Source organism: Delphinus delphis, chromosome 16, assembly GCF_949987515.2.
Source record: "Delphinus delphis chromosome 16, mDelDel1.2, whole genome shotgun sequence".
Taxonomy (NCBI): Eukaryota; Metazoa; Chordata; class Mammalia; order Artiodactyla; family Delphinidae; genus Delphinus; species Delphinus delphis.
In genome coordinates, this window is record NC_082698.1 from 48,078,351 (window position 1) to 48,103,705 (window position 25,355).

The 25,355-nt window shown below is 38.5% G+C and overlaps 1 protein-coding gene across 5 annotated transcripts in view; it reads right to left on the reverse strand.

The window, feature by feature from the left end:
• SHLD2 (shieldin complex subunit 2) overlaps positions 1-25,355 on the reverse strand; it is a 107,766-nt gene that overhangs the window by 7,399 nt on the left and 75,012 nt on the right. For all 5 annotated transcript variants that reach the window (XM_060034659.1, XM_060034661.1, XM_060034660.1 and 2 more), the window contains 3 exons: positions 17,393-17,587; positions 16,922-17,056; positions 9,802-10,008 (listed from right to left, as the gene is read on the reverse strand). In XM_060034659.1, coding sequence (XP_059890642.1) covers positions 9,802-10,008; positions 16,922-17,056; positions 17,393-17,587 — 537 coding nt within the window. The remainder of the gene's footprint in view (positions 1-9,801; positions 10,009-16,921; positions 17,057-17,392; positions 17,588-25,355) is intronic.

Below are 25,355 nucleotides of genomic sequence, written 5' to 3' on the forward strand. Positions count from 1 at the left end.
TGCTAATTTATCTTTGCCTTACTGTATACTAGTGAGATTGATGAGTTTATCTGAGCAACCTTCTCTTTTCCTCTACCATGTTCAGTTTAAAGGCTTTTTTAAGGCTTTGAATTTGTTCCTCTTCATCCTTTTAGCACACTCCAGGTCAAGAACTCATTATTCAGTATCCTGTTCCCTTTCCTGGTAATCTCTGCAGGGGTCTCATTAATGGTGACTTTCCTATTCCTAAGCCCTTCAGTTTGCTTCAGTCTTTTAGTGCCTGAAGATAGTTTCATCATCTCTTCCAATCATGTCATATATCTCTACACAAATTACAAGGGTGTGTAGCGGTCAGCATACCTAATAAACTATAGCAGACTCTTCATCACACCTTTCCATAGACATGATGAATCACTAATAAATTTTTTAATGAAATAACTCAGTAATTTTATTTTTATTAAAGCATAGCTCACCTATGTTTTTTGTTTTTTTAATATTTATTTATGTGGCTGCGTTGGGTCTTAGTTGCAGCACGTGGGATCTTCGTTGTGGCATGCAGGTTCTTTCGTTGCGGTGCATGGGCTCTTCGTTGCAGCACGTGGGCTTCTCTCTAATTGTGGCGCTTGGGATCCAGAGTGTGCAGGCTCAGTACTTGCAGTGCGTGGGCTTAGCTGCCCCACGGCATGTGGGATCTTAGTTCCCTGACCAGTGATCAAACCCTCGTCCCCTGCATTGGAAGGCGGATTCTTAATCACTGGACCACCAGGGAAGTCCCAATAATTTTAGAAGAACGTTAATATAATTGCTAACATTTTGCAAATTTACACAACTCTTGAAAATAACTAAAAGTTCATGATGAATGTGGATACAGCTTTCAAGGGGTTCATGGCCTGCTGGGCACTTACATTCTGCTGATGGCAGGATACTCCCTTCCTTCCTCCCCTCCTCTCTTCCCTCCTCCCTCCCCTCCTCCCTTCCTTCCTTTCTTCCTTTTTTTTTTATTTTTGGCTGCACCATGCAGCTTGAGGGATCTTAGTTCCCTTAGTTCCATGTAGAAGTGGGTATATGGAGTTCTTATCTGAGAATATGTCTCTGTATTCAATTAAAAGGTGGATTTTTTGAGAGGCTGTTGTTTTTGTTTTCTACTTACATTCTCCTTAGCTTAGTTTTATAATGTAATAATGCTAACCTATAATCACATCTTGGAAAATATTCAAACACACATACCTGAATTAACACAACTTGTAAAATTTTAACCTGGCATTTGGCCAAGGTAGAGTAAGCGACTGGATTTATGCTCCTACCTTGTGATACAATAAAAAGTAAATATTCGGTCTTTGTCCTTAGTTCCTAGCACACAGCTCCAAAAACTCTTGGAAATCTCCCAGAGTGATAAGAGTATCTTTCTTTGCTAATGAGATGACTGGTGACTGGGGCCCATCGGTAGCTTCAGGATGGGGGCTGGTCACCAGAAGGACCAAGGCAGATTAGATGGTTAGAACTTTCAGCCCCACCCACTGACCTCTGCAGAGGGGAAAGGGGCTGGAGATTGAGCTAATCACCAATAGGCAATGATTTAATCGATAACGCCTACACGAGGAGACCTTGATTAAAAACCTTAAACAGGGTTCAAGGAGCTTCTGGATTGATGAACACACTGAGATGCTGGGAGGTTGGTGCACCAGAAAGGGCATGGACGCTCCATGCCCCTTCCCCCATACCTTGCCCTATGTATCTCTTCCATTTGGCTGTTCCTGAGTTGTATCCTTTATAATAAACTGGTATGTAAATAAAGAGAGTTCCTGAGTTCTGTGAGTAGTTCTAGCAAATTACTGAGCCTGAAAGTGGGGAGGGCTGTGGGAACTCCCAACTTTGTAGCCAAGTCAGACAGAAGGGTACCCGGGGTACCTAATATTTGAGACTGGCATCTGAAGTGAGGACAGTCCTGTGGGACTGAGCTCTTAAACCTGTGGAGTCTGATACTAACTCCAGGCAGGTAGCATCAAAATTGAACTGTAGGACACCGAGTTGCTGTTCAGAGTTAGAGAAATGCCTGTTGGTGTGAAAAAAAACAAAAACAAAAAAAACAAACCAAAAAACCCCATACATTTGATGTCAAAAGTGTTGTGTATAAAAATAGTTCAGACACCTGAAACAACTAAAAACCAAACAAAATGTATGACACAACAATTCTCAAGACATTAGATATCAGACAACAAAGGACAGTGATCCCTAACGGATGAGAAGCAAAAGATGTAAGCCTGGTGACTGTCCCAGCTTACAAAGAGAGTTTCCTGGCTGTGGTGCAGGAAAGGGTACCCAGGCAGAGACTGGTGGTTTCCCTGAGTTGAGAGGAGACAGAGCTTTGAGTCTGGAAGGCTAGTATGGCTGGAGTTCTCAGGGTAGAGTACTAGAAAGATGAGAGCTACAAAGAGAGAGAACTCTGGAGAAGTGCAGAGGGAGAACTCTGGAGAAATGCAGAGGGTCCACCCCTTGGAGAATTCAACTGAGTATTAACCAATATATGTGACCAGAGGCCAAGGAAAGAACCAAGGAAAAGGATTACTGGGAACAATCACTGAAGCTTGTACAGAGCTGGGAGTAGTGTATTTTCCCACCAGCTAGAATGGAAAATCTTGTAATCCATAGGGCACTGGATAGAGAACTTAGAAGCTGTACTTAGAGGAAAATTTATGGCACTAAACTCCTACATTGGAAAAAAAAAAAGTCTCATATCAACAACCTCAATTTCCACCTTAAGAAAGGTAAAAAAGTGAAACCTAAGAAAGCAGAAGAAAGGAAAAGTAAAGACCAGACAAGAAATCAATGGAATAGAAAATAGAAAAACAGAGAAAAATTAATGAATATAAAAGGTAGTTATTTGAAAATATTAATAAAATTGGTAAAACTCTAGTGAAAATGATCCGTAAAAAAAAAGAGAGAGGACACAAATTAGCAATATCAGGTAATACTGTTACAAGTCCAAGCTTGCTCTGTTCACCACCAGACAGGCCAATGAATCAGAGACCAGGAGTTGAGGCAAGGAATACAACTTTATTCGGAAAGCCCGCAGACCAAGAAGATGGCAGAATAGTGTCTCTGAAAAACCATCTTTTCTGGGTCTGGATGCCAGTTTCTTTTATACAGAGAGGGAGAGGTGATGAGGAAGTAAAGTAAAAGGGCCATCAGTCTTGCAAAACATCTCCTGGAACTGACCAAGCCTTGGTGAGGGGATGTGTTAGTTTCTTCTTTCTTGCAGCCATTCACAGGTGGGCAGGGTTCCCTGAGGCAGGCCATTATTTATGATTATAATAACAAAAGCAAGGAAAAGCAAAGGTTAAAGTCAAACAGATCCAACGTTGAGTCTGATTTACCTCTTCCCCGTTACCAATATTACTATAGATTCTAGATATATCAAAAAGGATAATAAGAGAATATTATAACTTTATGCCAATAAATTGTTGTTGCTGTTATTGTGCCAACAACCTAGATGAAATGAACAGATTTCTTGAAAGATACAAACTACCAAAGCTCACTCAAGAAGAACAGATAACCAGAATAGTCCTATATCTATTAAATAAAATTAATTTGTAGTTAAACCTTCCAATAAAGAAAACTTCAGGCCCAGATGGCTTCCCTGAGTTCTATCAAACATGTACAGAAGAAATCAATCTAATTCGAAACAAACTCTTCCAGAAAACTGAAGAGGAAAAACTACATACCAACTCATTCTATGAGCATTGCTCTAACACCAGAACCAGAAAAAGATATGTAATGGGGAAGAGCTAAATGGGACTCCATGTTGGATCTGTTTCTTTGACTTTAACCTTTGCTTTCCGTTGCTTTTGTTATTATAATCATACATAATGGCCTGCCTCAGGGAACCCTGCCCACCTGTGAATGGCTGCAAGAAAGAAGAAACTAACACATCCCCTCACTGAGGCTGGCCATTCCAGGAGACGTTTTGCAAGACTGATGGATCTTTTTACTTTACTTCCTTGCCACCTCTCCCTCTCTAGTTTGCCTTTTTGCTTTACTTCCCTCTCTGACCCTAGAATAAAGAAACTGGCATCCAGACCCCGATGAGATGGTCTTTTGGGGACCCTAGTCCACCATCTTCATGGTCTGCTGGCTTTCCAAATAAAGTCGTATTCCTTGCCTCAACACCTCATCTCCCGATTTACTGGCCTGTCACGCGGTGAGCAAAGTAAGCTTGGACTCGGTTACAGTTACTACAAGAAAAGAAAACTGCAGACAACACAGACATAAAAATTCTTATTAACAGGTGTTAGTGGGAATTCCCTGGCAGTCCAGCGGTTAGGTCTCCGTGCTTTCACTGCCAAGGGCCCAGGTTCTATCCCTGGTCAAGGAACTAAGATCTCACAAGCCATGCATGGCGCGGCCAAAAAAACAAAAAACCCAGAAATGCAAAGTTGGTTTAATATGCAAAAATCAATCAATGTAATTTAATTATATTAAAAGATTGGAAAAAAACTATGATCATTTCAATTGATGACGAAAAAGCATTTGAAAAATTCTAACATCCATTTCTGATTTAAAAAAAATTTTTTTCAGGACTTCCCTGGTGGCACAGTGGTTAAGAATCCTCCTGCCAATGCAGGGGACACGAGTTCAAGCCCTGGTCCGGGAAGATCCCACATGCCGCATACACCACAACTACTGAGCCCACGTGCCACAACTACTGAAGCCCGCGTGCCTAGTGTCTGTGCTCTGCAGCAAGAGAAGCCACCACAATAAGAAGCCCGTGCACTGCAACGAAGAGTAGCCCCTGCTCGCCACAACCAGAGAAAGCCTGCAAACAGCAACAAAGACCCAACACAGCCAAAAATAAATTTAAAAAAAAAGAATTAAAAAACAATTTTTTTTCCAGAAAACTAGGAATAAAAGGGAACTTCATCAACCTGATAAAGGCATCTATGAAAAACATACAGCCAATATCATACTTACTAATGAAAGAATAAATGCTTTCTCCCTAAGATCAGAAACAAGGTAAAAATGCTTGCTCTTACAACTTTTTTTCAATATTGTATTAGAGGAGCTATCAAGTGTAACGAGGAAAGAAAAATAAATAAAAGGCATCCAGACTGGAAAGAAAGAAGTAAAACTGTCTTAACACAAATAAAATGACCATCTATGTAGAAAATCCAAATCCACCAAAGAGTTGCTATTGAGCTTAGTGGGTGTAGCAAAGTTACAAAATACAAGGTCAATATATGAAAATCAACTGTATTTCTACATATTACCAATAAACAATTAAAACTGAAATTCTTAAAAATACCATTTATAATAGCATAAAAATAGAAACTAGGGATATGTCTGGCAAACAATGTGAAAGTCCTATACTCTGAAAGCTAAGGAATTAAAGAAGATCTAAACAAATGGAGAGATACATCTTGTTCATGGATTGGCAAACTCAGTGTTAAGATGCTTCAGTTCTTCCCCAAATTGATCTATAGCTTCAACACAATCTCAATCAAAATCCCAGTAGGCTTTTTTTTGTAGAAATTGACAAACTGATTCTTAAATCCACATGGAAATGCAAAGGTTATAGAACAGCCAAAACAACTTTGAAAAGAACAAAGTTGGAAGGCTAACAATACCTGACTTCAAGACTTATCAGTATAAAACTTCAGTAATCAAAATAGTGTGCTATTGGTGGAAAGATAGACAAATAGATCAATAAGACAGAAGAAAGTCCAGAAATAGACCATACATGTGGACAACTGATTTTGACAAAGGTGCAAAGGCAATTCAATGGAATAATCTTTTCAACAACTAGTGCTTGAACAACTGGATAGTCATACAGCAAAAAACAAACCAAAAAAACCCAACTTCAAGCCATACCTCACGTTATATACAAAATTAACTCAAAATAGATCATAAACCCAAATTTAAAACCTAAAACTCTAAAACTTTTAGAATAACACGTAGGAGATAAATTTTTGTGACATTGGGTTAGGCAAAGATTTCCTAGAAATGACACCAAAAGCAGAATTCATACAAGAATAAATGGATAAACTGGACTTCATTAAAATTTAAAACTTGTGCTCTTCAAAAGACCTGGGTAAAATAATGAAAAGACAAGTAAAAGACTACAACAGAGGCAAGCAAAAGACAAGCAACATTTTTGCAAAGTTTATAGTTGATAAAGAATTTTGACTCAGGGAGTTCCCTGGTGGTTAGGATTCTGGGCTTTCACTGCTGTGGCCAAGGTTCAGTCCCTGGTCTGGGAACTGAGATCCTGCAAACTTCACAGCACAGCCAAAAAAAAAAAAAAAAAAAAAAAAGAAAGAAAAATAATTTTTACCCAGAACATAAAGAACTCTCAAAATTCAATAAAACAATCAAGTCAATTTTTTTAGGTAGGCAAAAGATTTCAATCGACACTTCATCAAAGAAGATATAGAGTTGGCAATTAAGTACATAAAAGATGTTCAAAACCATCAGTCAATAAGGAAATGCAAATTAAAACCACAATGACCCATTACTACACACCTATTAGAATGAACAAAATTAAAAAGAATGCCCATACCAAGTGTTGAAGTAGGTGTGGAAAAAACAGAGCTCTCATACACTGCTGGTGGAAATGTAAAATGGTACAACTACTTTGGAAAACAGTTAGGCAGTTTATTTTTATTTTTTGGCACTTTCATTAAAAGTTAAATACATGCCTACCATATAATCCAGCTATTGACTCAGTTCCTAGGTATTTATTCATGAAAAAAGAAAGACTATGTCCATATAATGCCTTATACTTGAATGTTTATAGAAGCTTTATTTATAACAGCCAAGAACTGGAAACAACCCAGATGCCCATCCACAGCTGAACAGATAAACAAATCACAGTATATTCATATAATATGTACTACTGATACACACAACCACATAGATACATCTCAAAGAATTTGCTAAGTTAAAGACGCCAAACAAAACAATGTACATACTGCATGAGTTCATGTATACAAAACCATAGAGAATTCAAAGTAATCTCTACTGACAGAAAGCAGATTGATTGCCTGGAAGGATCTGGGGCAGGGATGAGGAGTCAGAAGAGATTACAGAGAGACAGCTGACGGTTTCATGACTGTGGTGACGGTTGCATGGGTTTCATGTCAAAACTCACCAATATGAATGTGCATGCTTTAAAAAAGGGGAATTTCCTATGTGAAAATTACATCCCCAAAACCCTGTTAAAAAAATTTTTTTTTAATCTGACACTCTGAATCACATTTGAAAAGCACTAACTCTGGACTTCCCTGGTGACACAGTGGTTTGTGCCTGCCAATGCAGGGGACACGGGTTCAAGCCCTGGTCCGGGAAGATTCCACATGCCGCGGAGCAACTAAGCACGTGTGCCACAACTACTGAGCCTGCGCTCTAGAGCCTGTGAGCCACAACTACTGAGCCTGCGTGCCTAAAGTCCGTGCTTCACAAGAGAAGTCACCACAATGAGAAGACCGCTCACCACAACAAAGAGTAGACGCCGCTCTCCGCAACTAGAGAAAAGCCCACGCACAGCAATGAAGACCCAATGCAGCCAAAAATAAATAATTAATTAAAAAAAAGAAAACCACTAACTCTGAAGTATCCTATTAACTGCATATGACACAACTCTTACATTTCTGTGGATGAACCAAAAGTGGGCATAGCATGCTAGTAAAAAAGCCAAGAAATATAGTTGAGAATCTTAGCATGTGATCTCTTAGGAGCTTCAACTTATTTTATTTGGGACCAGATTCTTTTCACTAGCAAAACTGTCAAAATAATCTTAGTCCACTTAAAACACATTCAGCATTTAACAAAATCTAAAACCATCTATAAGAATTCAGAAAATTATTTATGCAGACTGGAGAATAAAGTTAAAATTCAGTATCAAGATCCAAAGTTCCTGAGTTATTCTTGATAACTCAACCTATAAAAGCACCAAAAATAGTAATCTTACACAAATTCTGAGGAAAAATTTTTTTTTTTTTTAAGCGGCATTTGGGCCTCTCACTGTTGTGACCTCTCCCGTTGCGGAGCACAGGCTCCGGACGCGCAGGCTCAGCGGCCATGGCTCACGGGCCTAGCCGCTCCGCGGCATGTGGGATCTTCCCAGACCGGGGCACGAACCCGCGTCCCCTGCATCGGCAGGCGGACTCTCAACCACTGTGCCACCAGGGAAGCCCTGAGGAAAATTTTTGACCAAATTTTTCTTCTTCATTAAAACACTTAAATTATGTAACAATAAACCTGCAGATACATCTCCGTTTTTTCAACCCTTACTTGCCCTCTAAATACATTTGCTATGGACTTCCCTGGTGGCGCCGTGGTTGGGAATCCGCCTGCCAATGCAGGGGACACGGGTTCGAGCCCTGGTCTGGGAAGATCCCACATGCTGCGGAGCAACTGGGCCCATGCGTCCTAACGACTGAGCCTGCACTTTACAGCCCGCAAGCCACAACTAGTAAGCCCACGCACCCAGAGCCCATGCTCCGCAACAAGAGAAGCCACAGCAATGAGAAGCCCGCACACCGCATCGAAGAGTAACCCCTGCTTGCCTTGACTACAGAAAAGCCCGAAGACCCAACGCAGCCAAAAATAAATAAATAAATATTTAAAAATAAATAAATACATTTGCTATAGTAGCCACTGGAAAACTTTCTATTAGTTTCCCAAACTGATAATCACTGACATTTGCATTTAGCAAGCTTAACTATAGCTTTAAATCCTGTTTAATTTGTTATACCTTCAACCAGGAGTTAGCATCTTTCTAGCATCATTTCTGTAGTTAGGAATGTAATTTAGTGAAAAGTATTTCCCACTAAAATTGTAGCAGTTTATCTAGTTATTTTCACTATTTTATTCTCTCTTCATTCCAAAGTGTATAGCATTCTGAACCTAAAACATATGCCTTTTACTACTGTGCTCAAAATAAATTAATTATATTTAGTTCATGGAAATTGTGTGACTGTGTGTATAAAATTCATCAGGCATTCTTCCATGTAGTATGCTTCTGAGAATGAAATTTATACACACACTCACACACACATATTTGAGTTCAGGAAGTATGTTATTACATTATACAAAGCAGTAAGTAAATTCCATAAATTCTGTATCAATGTTAACTTTTAACACTCATGTGATAGATGATAGCTTAGTAACTTGATAAAATGTTTATCTCAACAGTGATTCTGGCTAGAGTCATTTTTCTATTTCTGGCTTATTAAATGATAAGCTGCTTTTAACTACATGCAAAAAATATTTTTAGGTAATCCCTAATAATACAAATTAACCTCAAAGGATTGTAGGCAAAATGTTAGGAAGATGTCAGTATCTGTTTCAGCTACTTACAGAGATCTATATTTCACTTTTATATTCAATTACATATTTTCCCCACAAATGGCAGCTTCTTTGCTTATATGAAAACTAGCAGACTTCCCTGGTGACACAGTGGTTAAGAATCCTCCTGCCAGTGCAGGGGACATGGGTTCAAGCCCTGGTCCAGGAAGATCCCACATGCTGCGGAGCAACTAAGCCCGTGTGCCACAACTACTGAGCCTGCGCTCCAGAGCCCACGAGCCACAACTACTGAGCCCATGTGCCACAATTACTGAAGCTCGTGTGCCTAGAGCCCGTGCTCCACAACAAGAGAAGCCACTGCAATGAGAAGCCTGAGCACCACAACGAAGAGCAGCCCCCGCTCTCCGCAACTAGAGAAAGCCTGAGTGCAGCAATGAAGACCCAACGCAGCCAAAAATTAATAAATAAATGTATTTAAAAAAACAAACTAGCAATGTCTTATATAAATAAAGGTCTTACCTGAACGCTTATCCTCTAGGTGTGTCGCTAAATCTGACATCTTCACAAAGGACGGTGTGTTTTTTTGAAATTTTGCTTTAAATGTAATTGCCCTTATATCATCATCAAACAGGCACTCACAGGATGACCATGGTGTCGTATGCAATTCTAGGTTCTCCAGGATGCAATTGCGCTGAACAAAAAGATATTTAAATTCCCAAATATAATCTTAAACAAAACAAAAACAAAAAGTTACCAAAAAGGAAATAATCTAGGCTCAAAATCAGATTAAATAGATTGACCTGATTAAATCAGTTAAATACAACTTTCATCACATTAAGGAATTTGGATATAAAGATGCAAAATATGAATGTTGTATTAAGGCAATAAGATAAGAATGCTAGAGATAATTTTAACAAAAATTTTTCTAAAGAATACTTGGTCTCCTAAACAGTCATAATTTATCATAACCAACTGCTTTTCAAAGTAGCAAACTCTCATTTTGATATCTACAGAAAAGATTTTTTAAAATAATGGCATAGAAATGGACGTCTGCCATAATCAATATTACTCATTGATTTTTCAACACCTTAGTTTCCTTTTATATTTATTCATTTATTTATTTATTATTTAGTTGCACTGGGTCTTAGTTGAAGCAGGTGGGCTTCCTTAGTTGTGGCTCTCAGGCTCCTTAATTGTGGCATATGGGCTTCTTAGTTGTGGCTTGAGAGCTCTTTAGTTGTGGCATGCGAACTGTTAGTTGTGGCATGCATGTGGGAATCTAGTTTCCTGATCAGGTATCGAACCTGGGCCCACTGCATTGGGAGTGCAGAGTCTTAACCACTGTGCCACCAGGGAAGTCCCCTTAGTTTTCTTATTTAGCTAATTTTTCCACAACAAAAAAAAGCATTTAGACTCAGTTGCTCCTATTTTTAATTCCCTTAGTAATAATTCTGAACCACAGTAGCACAGACCTTCTTGCCAAATAATCAGACTATAAATTAATAGATTCAACTTTAAAACTATATCAAAACAAAAAGAGGTCTCTTAGCACTAAGTTTTCTAATGACAGTTGTCTTTTTAGTTTCCCACATAGTTCAGGCCATAAATCTAATTCACAACACCCTACCGGCTTCCTCAGTTTCTTTCATTGGACAGCTTTTTTTTTGTGGACAATTTTAAAACAAGTCAATACATCTGTATAGACAGAGCATCATTAGAAAGAACTAAAGCATATATATTCCAAGCTGTTGCTTAAAACCAATCACTATTTTAAAATAGCTTTCTTGCCTTATTATAAAATACATGCTTAGACATCACAGATAAGCAAAGAAATAAATGGCAGCTATAATCAACACCTCAGAATAAACACAGTTAATATTTTAGTGGCCATCTAGTTGTTCTCAATTTGTTTGATTTTTACTTATGTCAAATATATTTTTACATGTCATTAAGTATTATTCTACATTATTTTAAAATACTGCATAATATGTCATTGCACAGGTACACCAAAATCTTAAAAATTATTAGAGTAATCATCTCTTTTGGGGCATGTTTCTTATTTTTCACTATTATAAACAGTACTGTGATAACATATTTTTAGCTACATCTTTATGCACAACCATGATAAATTCCTATTAATTGTAATTGTTAGGCCAAAGGTATTCCAAATTCTAAGGCTTTCATATGCATTGTCAATTGTCCTCAAGAAAGGTTTTACCCCTGAAACTAATACACTGTAAGTCAGTTATACTTCAGTTAGAAAAACAGAAAAGAAAAAGAAAGGTTTGCCAATTTACATCTTCAATAGTTTAGGAGAGTGGCTATTTCCCCATATCTTCTCTTTTGATTTCTTAGCAGAAAAATCAGCTATGATTATTATTTTATTTGTCTGTCTCCCATTACTAGTAAGAGTAACTTTTTTCATACATTTATTGGCCACTTTAATTTCCTCTTTGGGGACTTGCCTGTTCATATCTATTGCCCATTCTTACAAGTATTTGTCTTTTGCCTTTGGCATTACTTTCTGACAAAATGCAATTTTTTCCTGGTTTTTCACTTGCATTTTAATTTTGTATATAGTGATTTTTAGTTGATTTTTAATGCAGTTTTTTGTTGCTGCATTTTATTTAGCCTACTAGTCTTTGGGCTCCAAATAAGTTCACTTATATTTTCTTCTAGTGCTCATTGTTCCTTTTTTAAAATATTTGAATTTCTAATACACCTGTAATTTATTTTGGCACAAATATAAAGTATAAGTTTAATTCTTATTTTTTTCTCTAATTGTTAGCCAGATATTCCAAATATTATTTACTCTTTTTTAAAGGAAAAAAATTTGCTTTAATTTTTAAATTATAAAATAAAATATACTTTTTGTAAAATATTTAGACAGTAAAAGAGAAGTAATAGGTAAGATAAGATTGCCCAAGTTTCAATAAAATGGATAATGGGTACTTCAGTTAATTATATTATTCTGTCTATATGTTTGAAGTTTTTTAAAAATATATTTATACATTTATTTATTTTTGGCTGCATTGGGTCTTCGTTGCTGTGTTCAGGCTTTCTCTAGTTTTGGCGAGCAGGGGCTACTCTTTGTTGCAGTGCGTAGGCTTCTCATTGCAGTGGCTTCACTTGTTGTGGAGCATGGGCTTTAGGCACACAAGTTTCAGTAGTTGTGGCACGTGGGCTCAGTAGTTGTGGCTCAAGGGCTCTAGAGCACAGGCTCAGTACTTGTGGTGCACAGGCTTAACTGCTCCACAGCATGTGGGATCCTCCTGGACCAGGGCTCGAACCCATGTCCCCTGCATTGGCAGGCAGATTCTTAACTACTGCATCACCAGGGAGTCCCAGTTTGAAGTTTTTTATACTAAAAGGTTTAAAAAATAAATGCAGACTCCATACATGCATAAAATTCAAACTAAAGGTATAAAGAAAAAATAAAAACCACATAATACTACTATATAGAAATAGCCAGTGCTAGCATTTTAGTATCTGTATTTCCAGATTTTTTAGAATTAATTAATTAATTATTTTTGGCTGTGTTGGGTCGTCCGTGCTGCGCACGGGCTTTCTCTAGTTGTGGTGAATGTGGGGCTAATCTTCGTTGCGGTGCATGGGCTTCTCATTGCAGCGGCTTCTCTTATTGTGGAGCCGGGCTCTAGGTGCGCAGGCTTCAGTAGCTGCAGCACGTGGGCTCAGCAGTTGTGGCTTGCAGGCCCTAGAGAGCAGGCTCAGTAGTTGTGGTGCATGGGCTTAGTTGCTCCCCGGCATGTGGGATCTTCCCAGACCAGGAATCAAACCTGTGTCCCCTGCATTGGCAGGCAGATTCTCAACCACTACGCCACCAGGGAAGTCCCTGTATTTCCAGATTTTTTAATGTGTATATACATACTTATATATTCACTTTTATTAAAATGGGATCCTATTACACATGAAGTTTTATAACCTACTTTTTTAAACTAAATATTCTATAACATACATTTCTCCAGGCTAGTGAACATACATATCTTTGATAGTGAATATCTTTGTGTGTCTACCAGACCACAAATAACCCCCTTAACTGTTCCCCCACCCTCTGAAATAAGCTCAGATATTCCAACTGGTACTTTTTTTTTCTTTTTTTTTTTTGGCCACTTAGTGCAGCATGAGGGAACTTAGTTCCCATACCCCCTACAATGGAAGTGCAGAGTCCTAACCACTGGACTGACAGGGAACTGCCTACTTTTTGACCCTGTCCTCCAGGCCACAGCTGACTGAATCAAATTCAACCTAGGCAATCAGATTCTCTTTGCTGGGAACTTAGAAATGGAACTGGTCTCTTAAAAGGAAAAGTAAAACAGGAGCTACAGAGTAACCATCTACTTTCTGTAAGGTTGAGAAGCAGGGAAAGTCTAGACTGAGTGAATAAGGCAGATCCACAGAGATGGTGCCTGGGACCCAAAAAGCCTTTCAGCTCCTAGCTCCAAGTCCCCCTGAAACCCATCACTCTTGTCCTATGTACTATGACATACTCCTGTATACTTCCAATATATCCCCCTTAATTGTTTAAGTTAACCACAATAGAGTTCTAGTTTTAACTACAAGCCCTCAGTGTCCAAGTTCAAATATAATTTCTTAATACATCCAATGGATTGCAAAACCTTCATGTGCATGCATTTTTAACTTTGTGATTCTTTTCTTATCATTTGAAACAAGCCAAGTTATTTCCTCCTCAAACTTGAGTCTTTCACTCCTTAAAGACAGTGGGAACCTTGAATGGCTGCCTGATCTGGGTTTTTTTGGTTTTTTTGGTTTTTCTGGCCATGCTGAGGGGCATGCAGGATCTTAGTTCCCCGACCAGGGACTGAAACCATGCCCCCTACAGTGCAAGCACGGAGTCTTACCCACTGGACCACTAGGGAAGTCCTCTGTACTTTATTCTTCATTCATTCATAAAGAAAATATCTACTAGCACAGGCAGTGCTGTGTGATGGGGATACAATGGTGAACAAGCTAGTCAGGGTGCTTTTATTCACAGACTTTACAACCTACTGGGAAATTTAGTTAATTACCAAGCAAGCAAATAAGCTGGATCATCTGTCTGCGTTAGATGGCATGAGTGCTATACAAAGAGTGACCTGGGACTTCCCTGGTGGCGCAGTGGTTAAGAATCTTCCCTGGTGGCGCAGTGGTTAAGAATCTGCCTGCCAATGCAGGGGACACGGGTTCGAGCCCTGGTCCGGGAAGATCCCACATACTGCGGAGCAGCTAAGCCCGTGCTCCACAACTACTGAGGCTGTGCTCTAGAGCCTGCGAGCCACAACTAATGAAGCCCGTGCGCCAAGAGCCCGTGCTCCGCAACAAGAGAAGCCACCGCAATGAGAAGCTCGCGCTCCTCAACGAAGAGTAGCCCCCGCTCACCACAACTAGAGAAAGCCCCCTCGCAGCAACGAAGACCCAATGTAGACAAAAAAAAACAAAGAGTGACCTGATAGGGAGTGATTATGTATATTCATGTGTGAGGCCTCTCTGGGGAAATGAAATTGGAGAGCCATCCGTGTGGGAGAGCCGCAGGAAAAAGCACTCTAGGCAGGGGAAACATGTAAATTCAAGATCCCAAGGCAGGAAAAAGGCTGGCATGTTCAAGTAACAGAAAGGAGTTAAGCTAGTAGGTCTGAGGGAGACTGACCAGTACTGAGACAATTCGTGATACAATTCTGTATTTGAATCATGAATACATGCCCTTAGGCATGTACGGATATCAAACCTCCGTGCAGACATAACTGTGATTTTGCATGAAGTATAATTATAAAGGTTGAGATCACTTGTATTATTCTGTGCTTAATTAGTAATGTCACGAGAGTACTTTATTGTAATCTGTTATACTTTTAAAGTATTAGACTTCTATTAAATGATTTCAGGAGAATATTGCATTGGAAAGGCATTTAGCTCTGAATAGCCTATTTTATGCATACCCAATTCCCAAGAAGCCCACCCTCATTAGGACCTAAACTGTGACCAACACTTGCTACATATGAGGCATACCAAATTCCTACTAACAACGCATATTTCTAACAAACGCAAATTGGGGATTAGTTTCTTATTATTCTTCTTCAAAACATTGACTCTGTTATCTTCAGTATTCAGTAATGACTGCTTGATGATCATTTCTGATTATATCACCTAAATGTGAGTCTGTTTTCCTTGGGAACAAGTAAAACCAGGGCCCAGTACAGAAAGAATAATACAGAGAATGCCTTAAGAAGAAAAAAGAAATACTAAATGAATAGACAGAATGCTAACAATTTGTGAAAGTAGAATCACTTACTTAAATGAGTCTTCAAAATTGGTATTTTCCCATTTTAGAAAGAATGATCTTGAGGTATTAAGGTGGATATTAAAACTTAAAAAACAATGATTATAAATAAACATGCTGAATGAATGAACAAAGAACAACTACACCTTAATTCCTGGATTCATAAATTTTCAATATTAACTTAAATATCATAGAATTATCTAGGGATAACTACAATTCCTCTTCTATTAACCAAATAACTATTAGTTTTAAAAGAATATTCATATTAAGCATGGAGCAATCTGCTTTGCTACAGCTGCACTGTAATTGGAATGACACCTTCGACCTACATTCTGCTCAACATGCAGTAGACTCATGTTCCTGGCCATGGCATGGTGGTCAACAATGATGGTTTGTCTATCATTGACACATGTTTCAGATTTCTCAACCAAACAAATATTTGTCACTGTTTGATGTTAACAAAAAAGTCAAAAGTCAAATCCTAGTTATGGGCTATTAATGATTAAGAGAGACAATGTGATAGATCTTTATTTTTTTTTGTTTGTTTATTTTTGTGCTAGATCTTTAGATAACTATTTTGAAATAGAAGTTTGAAAGAAACATTAACTCTTTCAGGTAAAAAAGAATGGGTCACATACTTAATCTTTGCATTAATTTAGCAGAGTAAAATAACTCATAAGCCAGTAATTAAACTGTCTCTGATTGCTACAGCTAAAGGATCTCACAATATCAAAAGGAAGGTGTTATACTATTTTATTGAAACATCAATTCCATTTAATTCAATACATCATAAGTGATTAACTTATGCTTCAAAGGAAAATGTAATCATGTGTCATACTTTAAACATGAACATTCTATGGATGGCTAATAGTCCACACTTTTAAAACAACTGGAATAAAAACCTGGGGCACAGTAATTTATTAAACAGTAACACTGCGACTTGAAAGAGTTAATGCAACTCCCCTAACATCTGCCCTATAACCAGAGAGAAGTTTATTTATCAGAGTACTTTGGCTGAATAAAAATTGTAGACGCGTCTCCAGAATTAAATTTTTAAACAACATTATCCAAAGAAGGTAAGATCTTCACTACAAAGGTAAAGTAGCATACCTGGGAATAAACAGAAGATTTTATTTTGCTACCATTAATTATAGAAGACTTTTTAGATCACTGAATTGCTTACAGGAGGTATAAAATTATAACAGAAGAAATCTGCAAAAGAATATTCAATCATGATCAATTATATTTCAAACGTAGTCTGATCTCCAGAGTCTCTTCATCTTAGGCCCATAAGCATTAATCATTTACCTAACTATAAATAGATTTAACGCTTTTTGGTGTATTTACCTTTTTTCCTTTGAAGTTGAGGGTACCAGGCTGCTCCAGGACCCCATAATACAAGCACATAATGTTGACCTTGGGCCTGTTCCACTGTTAACATAATTTTCCTTTGCTTCTGTCCTCTATAACTGTATAATGCCTCTGGAAAAGGAAAAGGAATATTTTAGTTGGCATTACTCTATTACCTGTGATACTGTACTTCAGTGTCTAATGATATCTACTGATAACCAAATGGTACACTAAGATGGTCCTGTATCTTAATTTTTTTTAATTGAAGTACAATTGATTTACAATATTGTGTTAGTTTCAGGTATACAGCACGATTCAGAAGAATATACATATATATATTCTTCAGATTCTCTTCCCTTATAAATTATTACAAAATATTGAGTATAGTTCCCTGTGCTATACAGTAGGTCCTTATTGTACCTTAATTTTTTTATAACCTAAAATTAAGGAGGAACCCAAAATGTTTACCTGTCAGTATAGTGATATCAACAACTCTTAGAACTGCATGGACTAATACGTCTGGCTGAAGCTGCTCCAATTCTACAAATTCTATACTGCTCATTTTCTGAAGCTGCCTCTGAGGAAGATCTCTGAGATAGGAATGTTTTGAAGACACATACGCCAGTAAGTCTTGAAGTACAATATCACTAACCATACTGGAATCTAAGAAAGAAAGAAAAAAAAAGACCACATGTACAAAAAATGGAAACATTATATTTTCCTGATAACATGATATCTTCTTAGAACTGTTTTTTATGTTGTAAAGTGTGATTAAATGTGAAACATGATTTCATTTCTATAAAACATGTAGCTTATTCTTGAATCAGTTTAGATGCCAAAATAGGCCTGATATTTTTAACCAATGGAAATGGAATTATTTACCATCTCCAGAAAACTTGCCCTGCTCCCTTACTTCTCTATTTTGTTAATACTATCATTTTTCCACCACTTAACCAAGACCAATATTTCAATTATTTTCTGATTTCTCCATTACCCTGTTGTATCCAACCAGTTCCCTAACTCCTGGAGTCTGATCTGATCACATCTTCCTCAACTATCCCAGCCACTGCTATTCTTCCTCAAGACTGTTAGCATTTCTCATCTGAAATACTCGGAGACTCCCCTAACTGGCTCTCCCAGAACATGCCTTATTCCTTCTCACTGCTAAGCCTCTGCCTTCACTATATTCACTGGCTATAATGCTGTCCTCCTCCTCTCTCTGCATCCAAATACTACACAGAAAAACAACCACTATAGACTCCCAGTGATTTCTCCTTCCCCTGAACTTAGTTTTTATCTCTCTCATTTGGCATTTGTGCATGCGCTACTTTATATTTCTCTTGATTGTTAGATCGATTATTTAATGCTTAGGTCATTATGCTACTTAGATGTTTTTCTCTCCTGTCTCAAGTTTTTTCCTCATTTTTATATGTACTTTACATACAATAAAATACACACTTTAAATGTACAGATTGATGAGTTTTGCTGATTAAAATTTAATTTCCCTGAAGGAAAGGGAGGTATGTTTGAATAAGTGACTGATTGTTGACGAAAAATAAGATCAGAGCAAAAAACAGGAGTACTTTTTAAAAAGCAGAGTCTATTAACTGATTTCAATAGAAAAAAATAAATGATTCTTCTTTCCTTCTCCCAGTATCATTTTCATCCTAATGTATTTCTTGTGCCACACTAAAGCCTCATTATTCACTCACTCATCAGTAAACCATCCACTATGTGCCAGGCACTATACCAGGTGCTACGGACACAAAGACATGAACCCAAGGCTGAAGAAATTATCAACCTAGAGGTTGATAACCAACAATGGGCTTAGGGTATATGCAGTATATGTAAGCATTCCTAAGAGCACACCAAAAGAACTGCCCTGGGAAATTGGAAGAGGCTTTACTGAGGAAATATTTAGCAAGGTTTTGGAAAAATGCCTAATAAAAAAGGTTTCTAGGTAGTAACTGGGAAGGATAGTATATTTCCAGAGAAGGGACTGGTAATCCTTTATGTACCTTAGACGCTTTTGATATTCTGATAAAGCATAGAGACCCATTATCAGAATAATTTTTTTTTATGAATAGAGTTTATTTATTTATTTTTGGCTGCGTTGGGTTTTCGTTGCTGCTTGCGTGCTTTCTGTAGTTGTGGCGAGCGAGGGCTACTCTTCGTTGCGGTGCGCAGGCTTCTAATTGCGGTGGCTTCTCTTATTTTGGAGCACGGGCTCTAGGTGCGCAGGTTTCATTAGTTGTGACTCATGGGCTCTAGAGAGCAGGCTCAGCAGTTGTGGCTCACGAGCTTAGTTGCTCCGTGGCATGTGGGATCTCCCCAGACTAGGGCTCGAACCTGTGTCCCCTGCAGTAGCAGGCGGATTCTTTAACCACTGCGCCACCAGAGAAGTCCCCAGAATAATATTTTTATAACAGCTTTATTGGAATATAACTTACATACATAAAGTTCACCCTTTTAAAGTGTACAATTCAGTGTTTTTTTTAGTATTTCACAAAGTTGTGTAACTATTACCATTATCTAATATTAGAACATTTTTATTACAGAATAATATTTTTAAGTTCATGAAATGAAATAGGATAGTAAAACCAATTATATGGAAATACAGTAATCAAAATACTTTTAAAACTGGGGATAACCTATGAGCCTCATTAAAACATTAAATAACAAGATACAGCAGAGTATGCAGCAACTACTATAATTTCAAAGTATGCCAAAGTATCATGGGCATAAATGATACTCAAGTTATCTTCAACAGCTGTAATGTGATATGAAAATATATGTGTTTTCCACTGGTGACCAAGCCACAAGTATTGATAATATTACTGTGGATTGTCACCTTATTCATAATGGAAGGAAATGCTAATTTTCAATAAGCAATTAGTGAAAATAAAGATGTAATATCTTACTGTTACCAGAGATGGAGGTGGGGGGAGGGGGAACTGGATGAAGACAGTCAAAAGGTACAAAGTTCCAGTTATAAGATAAATAAGTACTAGGGGTGTAATGTACAACATGATAAATATAATGAACACTGCTGTACATTATATATGAAAATGGTTAAGAGAGTAAATCTGAAGTGTTCTTATCACAAGGAAAAAATATTTTTCTATTTCTTTAATTTTGTATCTATATAAGATGACAGATATTCACTAAACTTACTGTGATAATCATTTCATGATGTATGTAAGTCAAATCATTATGCTGTATGCCTTAAACTTATACAGTGCTGTATGTCAATTATATCTCAATAAAACTGGAAGGGAAAAAAAGATGTAATGTCTTCCCAACCAAGTTTATGGACGCTTTAATGTAGAGGAATCAATTTTCATAGATGAAAGAGTAGGAAGAACTTTTAGAAGGCTAGTGACCATCCAGCAGATGAAAGGGCTAGAAACCAGGCAAGACTGCTTGAAGGGGAAAACAGTGATAGATTTGTGAACTAGTTCTGAGGTAGAATCCAAGAAGCAATTAGATGTGGAGGGTAAAGAAAAGACTGCAGAAGACATCAAGATTTCTGGCACAGTTGAGTGGATGGATAAAAACAAATGTTCTAAAGCTTTTAGAATCTGAAAAATGAAATCTATTCTAATTAAGGTTACTCAATTCCTAAATGAATTTTATAAAATAATGGTGATAGCATAACAAAGATAATGAGCATAAGAGAAAAGAACAGACAGTATGAAAGATGAATGAGAAAAAGGGGAAGAGTGGGGATAAGGAGACCAATTAGGTTACAGCAAAACCCAACTCTAGATACCTCCTTCCACAGCTCCAGTTTATTCACCAGGCCTCCTGATTCCTCCTTCACAATATTTCCAGCACATTTGGAATCAGAAAAACTGGGTTCAATTCTGACTTTGTCAATAATGACTCCTCTGAACTTGTACTTAACATCTCTGGGCTTTATTCTTTATCTACAATAAGAGCTTTTTGGGGGGAAAATAGATTGCTAATATCAAATTATTTACTTATTCTTACTTCATAAAAATTTGTACAGAAACATCCGATTACTTAGATTTCAAATAAAATAGTCTACTTCATGAAAACATTGTGTTAAAACTTAGATTTATATACTTAATTTAATAATATTTAAGATAAATTTATATCCTGTCACATTATCAGGACTAGGTTTGTAAAATTTATAACACCTTACTGTAATGAGGAAAGAACAAGAGCACAATACACGTATGGATCAGAAGTAAGAATGCTCTCATGAGTTGTAACAACTTGCAAAAACAAAAAAACAAAAAAGCTCTTAACTAAACTAACCAAATTGATTTATTCGTTCAGAAGAAAAACAATTGCAATATTATCAAAGTATCAACTGTTAACTATTTCCCTAAATCAAACAAAAAAAGCCTTAGAATATACTTTATTTAGCTACTAACTTGTGTAACCTGTGAAAAACAAGGCAATATAAATTCCTATGTAAGTATAAAAACAAATTTGAAGTAACCTCTAAAGGTTATTTAATTAGCTCAAGGTTTTTCACATTGTTCTACAAAACCTGAAGCTCCCCAGGTTCCATGGGATATTCTCCATCCAGAATTAGATCCTAAGATTTTTATGAAATTACTGAACTAGAGCAATCTTACTTGAATCTACATCAAATCTTACTTGAACTATATCTGGTTCTTAAAACCAGAACTATCTACAACATCTGTCTCTCAAATCCCTTGCAAAATATTTACATACCATGTTATTTTCATTATTGTAAAACATTCTTTACCCTTCCATTGTATTAACATCTATAAAACATTTATAAAAAGCCATTTAGCTCCTTGGAAATATGATTTCGAAGATGTAGCAACTTCGAATGCTCATAATAAAAGATTAAACTTTAATCTTTTTTTTCCTAAACTTTAATCCTTTAAAGAAATCCCAAAATTAAAAATTGTCTGACTTCGTAATGAGAGGAAGATGGCGGAAGAGTAAGACGCGGAGATCACCTTCCTCCCCATAGATACACCAGAAATACATCTACACGTGGAACAACTCCTACAGAAAACCTACTGAAGGCTGGCAGAAGACCTCAGACCTCCCAAAAGGCAAGAAACTCCCCACGTACCTGGGTAGGGCAAAAGAAAAAAAAGAAAAAACAGAGACAAAAGAATAGGGACGGCACCTGCACCCGTGGGAGGGAGCTGTGAAGGAGGAAAAGTGTCCACACACTAGGAAGCCCCTTCGCGGGCGGAGACTGCGGGAGGCGGAGGGGGGAGCGCCGAAGCTGCGGAGGAGAGCACAGCAACGGGTGCGGAGGGCAAAGCGGGGAGATTCCCAAACAGAGGATAGGTGCCGACCGGCACTCACCAGCCCGGGAGGCTTGTCTGCTCCCCCGCCGGGGCGGGCGGGGCTGCGAGCTGAGGCTCTGAGGCTCGGGTTTCGGTTTCGGACGGAGCACAGGGAGAGGACTGGGGTTGGCGGCTTGAACATAGCCTGAAGGCGTTAGTGCACCACGGCTAGCCGGGAGGGAGTCCGGGGGGAAAAGTCTGCGCCTGCCGAAGAGGCAAGAGACATTTTCTTCCTTCTTTGTTTCCTGGTGCGTGAGGAGAGGGGTTTAAGAACGCTGCTTAAAGGAACCCCAGAGACGGGCGCGAGCCGCGGCTAAAAGCGCGGACCCCAGAGACGGGCGGGAGACGCTAAGGCTGCTGCTGCCGCCACCAAGGGGCCTGTGTGCGAGCACAGGTCACTCTCCACACCCCTCTTCCGCGGAGCCTGTGCAGCCCGCCACTGCCAGGTTCCCGGGATCCAGGGACAACTTCCCCGGGAGAACGCACAGCGGGCCTCAGGCTGGTGCAAAGTCACGCCGGCCTTTGCCGCCGCAGGCCCGCCCCTCCCTCCCCCCAGGCCTGAGTGAGCCAGAACCCCCGAATCAGCGGCTCCTTTAACCCCGTCCTGTCTGAGCAAAAAACAGACGCCCACCAGCGACCTACACGCAGAGGCGGGGCCAAATCCAAAGCTGAGCCCCGGTGAGCTGTGAGAACAAAGAAGAGAAAGGGAAATCTCTCCCAGCAGCCTCAGAAGCAGCGGATTAAAGCTCCACAATCAACTTGATATACCCTGCATCTGTGGAATACCTGAATAGACAACCAATCATCCCAAATTAAGGAAGTGGACTTTAGGAGCAAGATCTATGATTTTTTTTCCCTTTTCCTCTTTTTGTGAATGTGTATGTGTATGCTTCTGTGTGAGATCTTGTCTGTATAGTCTTGCTTCCACCATTTGTCCTAGGGTTCTATCCGTCCATGGTTTTTTTTTTTAATTTTTTTCTTAATAATTAATTTTAATTTTAATAACGTTATTATACTTTACCTTCGTTCTTTCTTTCTTTCTTTCTTTCCCTTCTTCCTTCCTTCCCTCCTTTAGACAACGAATCATCCCAAATTGAGGAGGTGGTCTCTGAGAGCAAGATTTATGATTTTTCCCCCTTTACCTCTTTTAGTGAGGGTGTATGTGTATGCTTCTGTGTAAGATTTTGTCTGTATAGCTTTGCTTCCAACATTTGTCCTAAGGTTCTATCCATCCCTTTTTTTTTTCTAAATAAGAATTTTTTAATTCAATAACTTTATTATACTTTATTTTATTTTTACTGTATCTTCTTTCTTTCTGTCTTTTTTCCTGCTTTCCCTCCTTCCTTCCTTCCTCTCTCCCTCCCTCCCTCCTTTCTTTCCTTCTTGCCTTCTTTCGTTCTTTGCTTCTTTCTTTCTTTCTTCCTTCCTTCCTTCCTTCCCTCCTTTCCTTCTTTCTTTCCTCATACTTCTACTAATTCCCTCTACTTTTTCTCCCTTTTATTCTGAGCCATGTGGATGAAAGGCTCTTGGTGCTCCAGCCAGGAGTCAGGGCTCTGCCTCTGAGGTAGGAGAGCCAACTTCAGGACACTGGTCAACAAGAGACCTCCCAGCTCCACATAATATCAAACGGCGAAAATATCCCAGAGACCTCCATCTTAACACCAGCAGCCAGCTTCACTCAACGACCAGCAAGCCACAGTGCTGGACAACCTATGCCAAACAACTAGCAAAGCAGGAACACAACCCCACCCATTAGCAGAGAGGCTGCCTAAAATCATAATAAGGCCACAGACACCCCGAAACACACCACCAGACATGAACCTGCCCACTAGAGAGACAAGATCCAGCCTCATCCACCACAACACAGGCACTAGTCCCCTCCACCAGGAAGCCCACACAACCCACTGAACCAACCTTAGCCACTGGAGACAGACATCAAAAACAGCAGAAATTATGAACCTGCAGTCTGCAAAAAGGAGACCCTAAACACAGTAAGATAAGCAAAATGAGAAGACAGAAAAACACACAGCAGATAAAGGAGCAATATAAAAATGCACCAGACCTAACAAATGAAGAGGAAATAGGCAGTCTACCTGAAAAAGAATTCAGAATAATGATAGTAAGGATGATCCGAAATCTCGGAAATAGAATGGACAAAATGCAAGAAACAGTTAACAAGGACCTAGAAGAAATAAAAATGAAACAAGCAACGATGAACAACACAATAAATGAAATTAAAAGTACTCTAGATGGGATCAATAGCAGAATAACTGAGGCAGAAGAACGGATAAGTGACCTGGAAGATAAAATTGTGGAAATAACTACTGCAGAGCAGAATAAAGAAAAAAGAATGAAAAGAACTGAGGACAGTCTCAGAGACCTCTGGGACAACATTAAACGCACCAACATTCGAATTATAGGGGTTCCAGAAGAAGAAGAGAAAAAGAAAGGGACTGAGAAAATATTTGAAGAGATTATAGTTGAAAACTTCCCTAATATGGGAAAGGAAATAGTTAATCAAGTCCAGGAAGCACAGAGAGTCCCATACAGGATAAATCCAAGGAGAAATACGCCAAGACACATATTAATCAAACTGTCAAAAATTAAATACAAAGAAAGCATATTAAAAGCAGCAAGGGAAAAACAACAAATAACACATAAGGGAACCCCCATAAGGTTAACAGCTGATCTCTCAGCAGAAACCCTACAAGCCAGAAGGGAGTGGCAGGACATACTGAGAGTGATGAAGGAGAAAAACATGCAGCCAAGACTACTCTACCCAGCAAGGATCTCATTCAGATTTGATGGAGAAATTAAAACCTTTACAGACAAGCAAAAGCTAACAGAATTCAGCACCACCAAACCACCTTTACAACAAATGCTAGAGGAACTTCTCTAGACAAGAAACACAAGAGAAGGAAAAGACCTACAATAACGAACCCAAAACAATTTAGAAAATGGGAATAGGAACATAAATATCGATAATTACCTTAAATGTAAATGGACTAAATGCTCCCAGCAAAAGACACAGATTGGCCGAATGGATACAAAAACAAGACCCTTATATATGCTGTCTACAAGAGACCCACTTCAGACCTAGAGACAAATACAGACTGAAAGTAAGG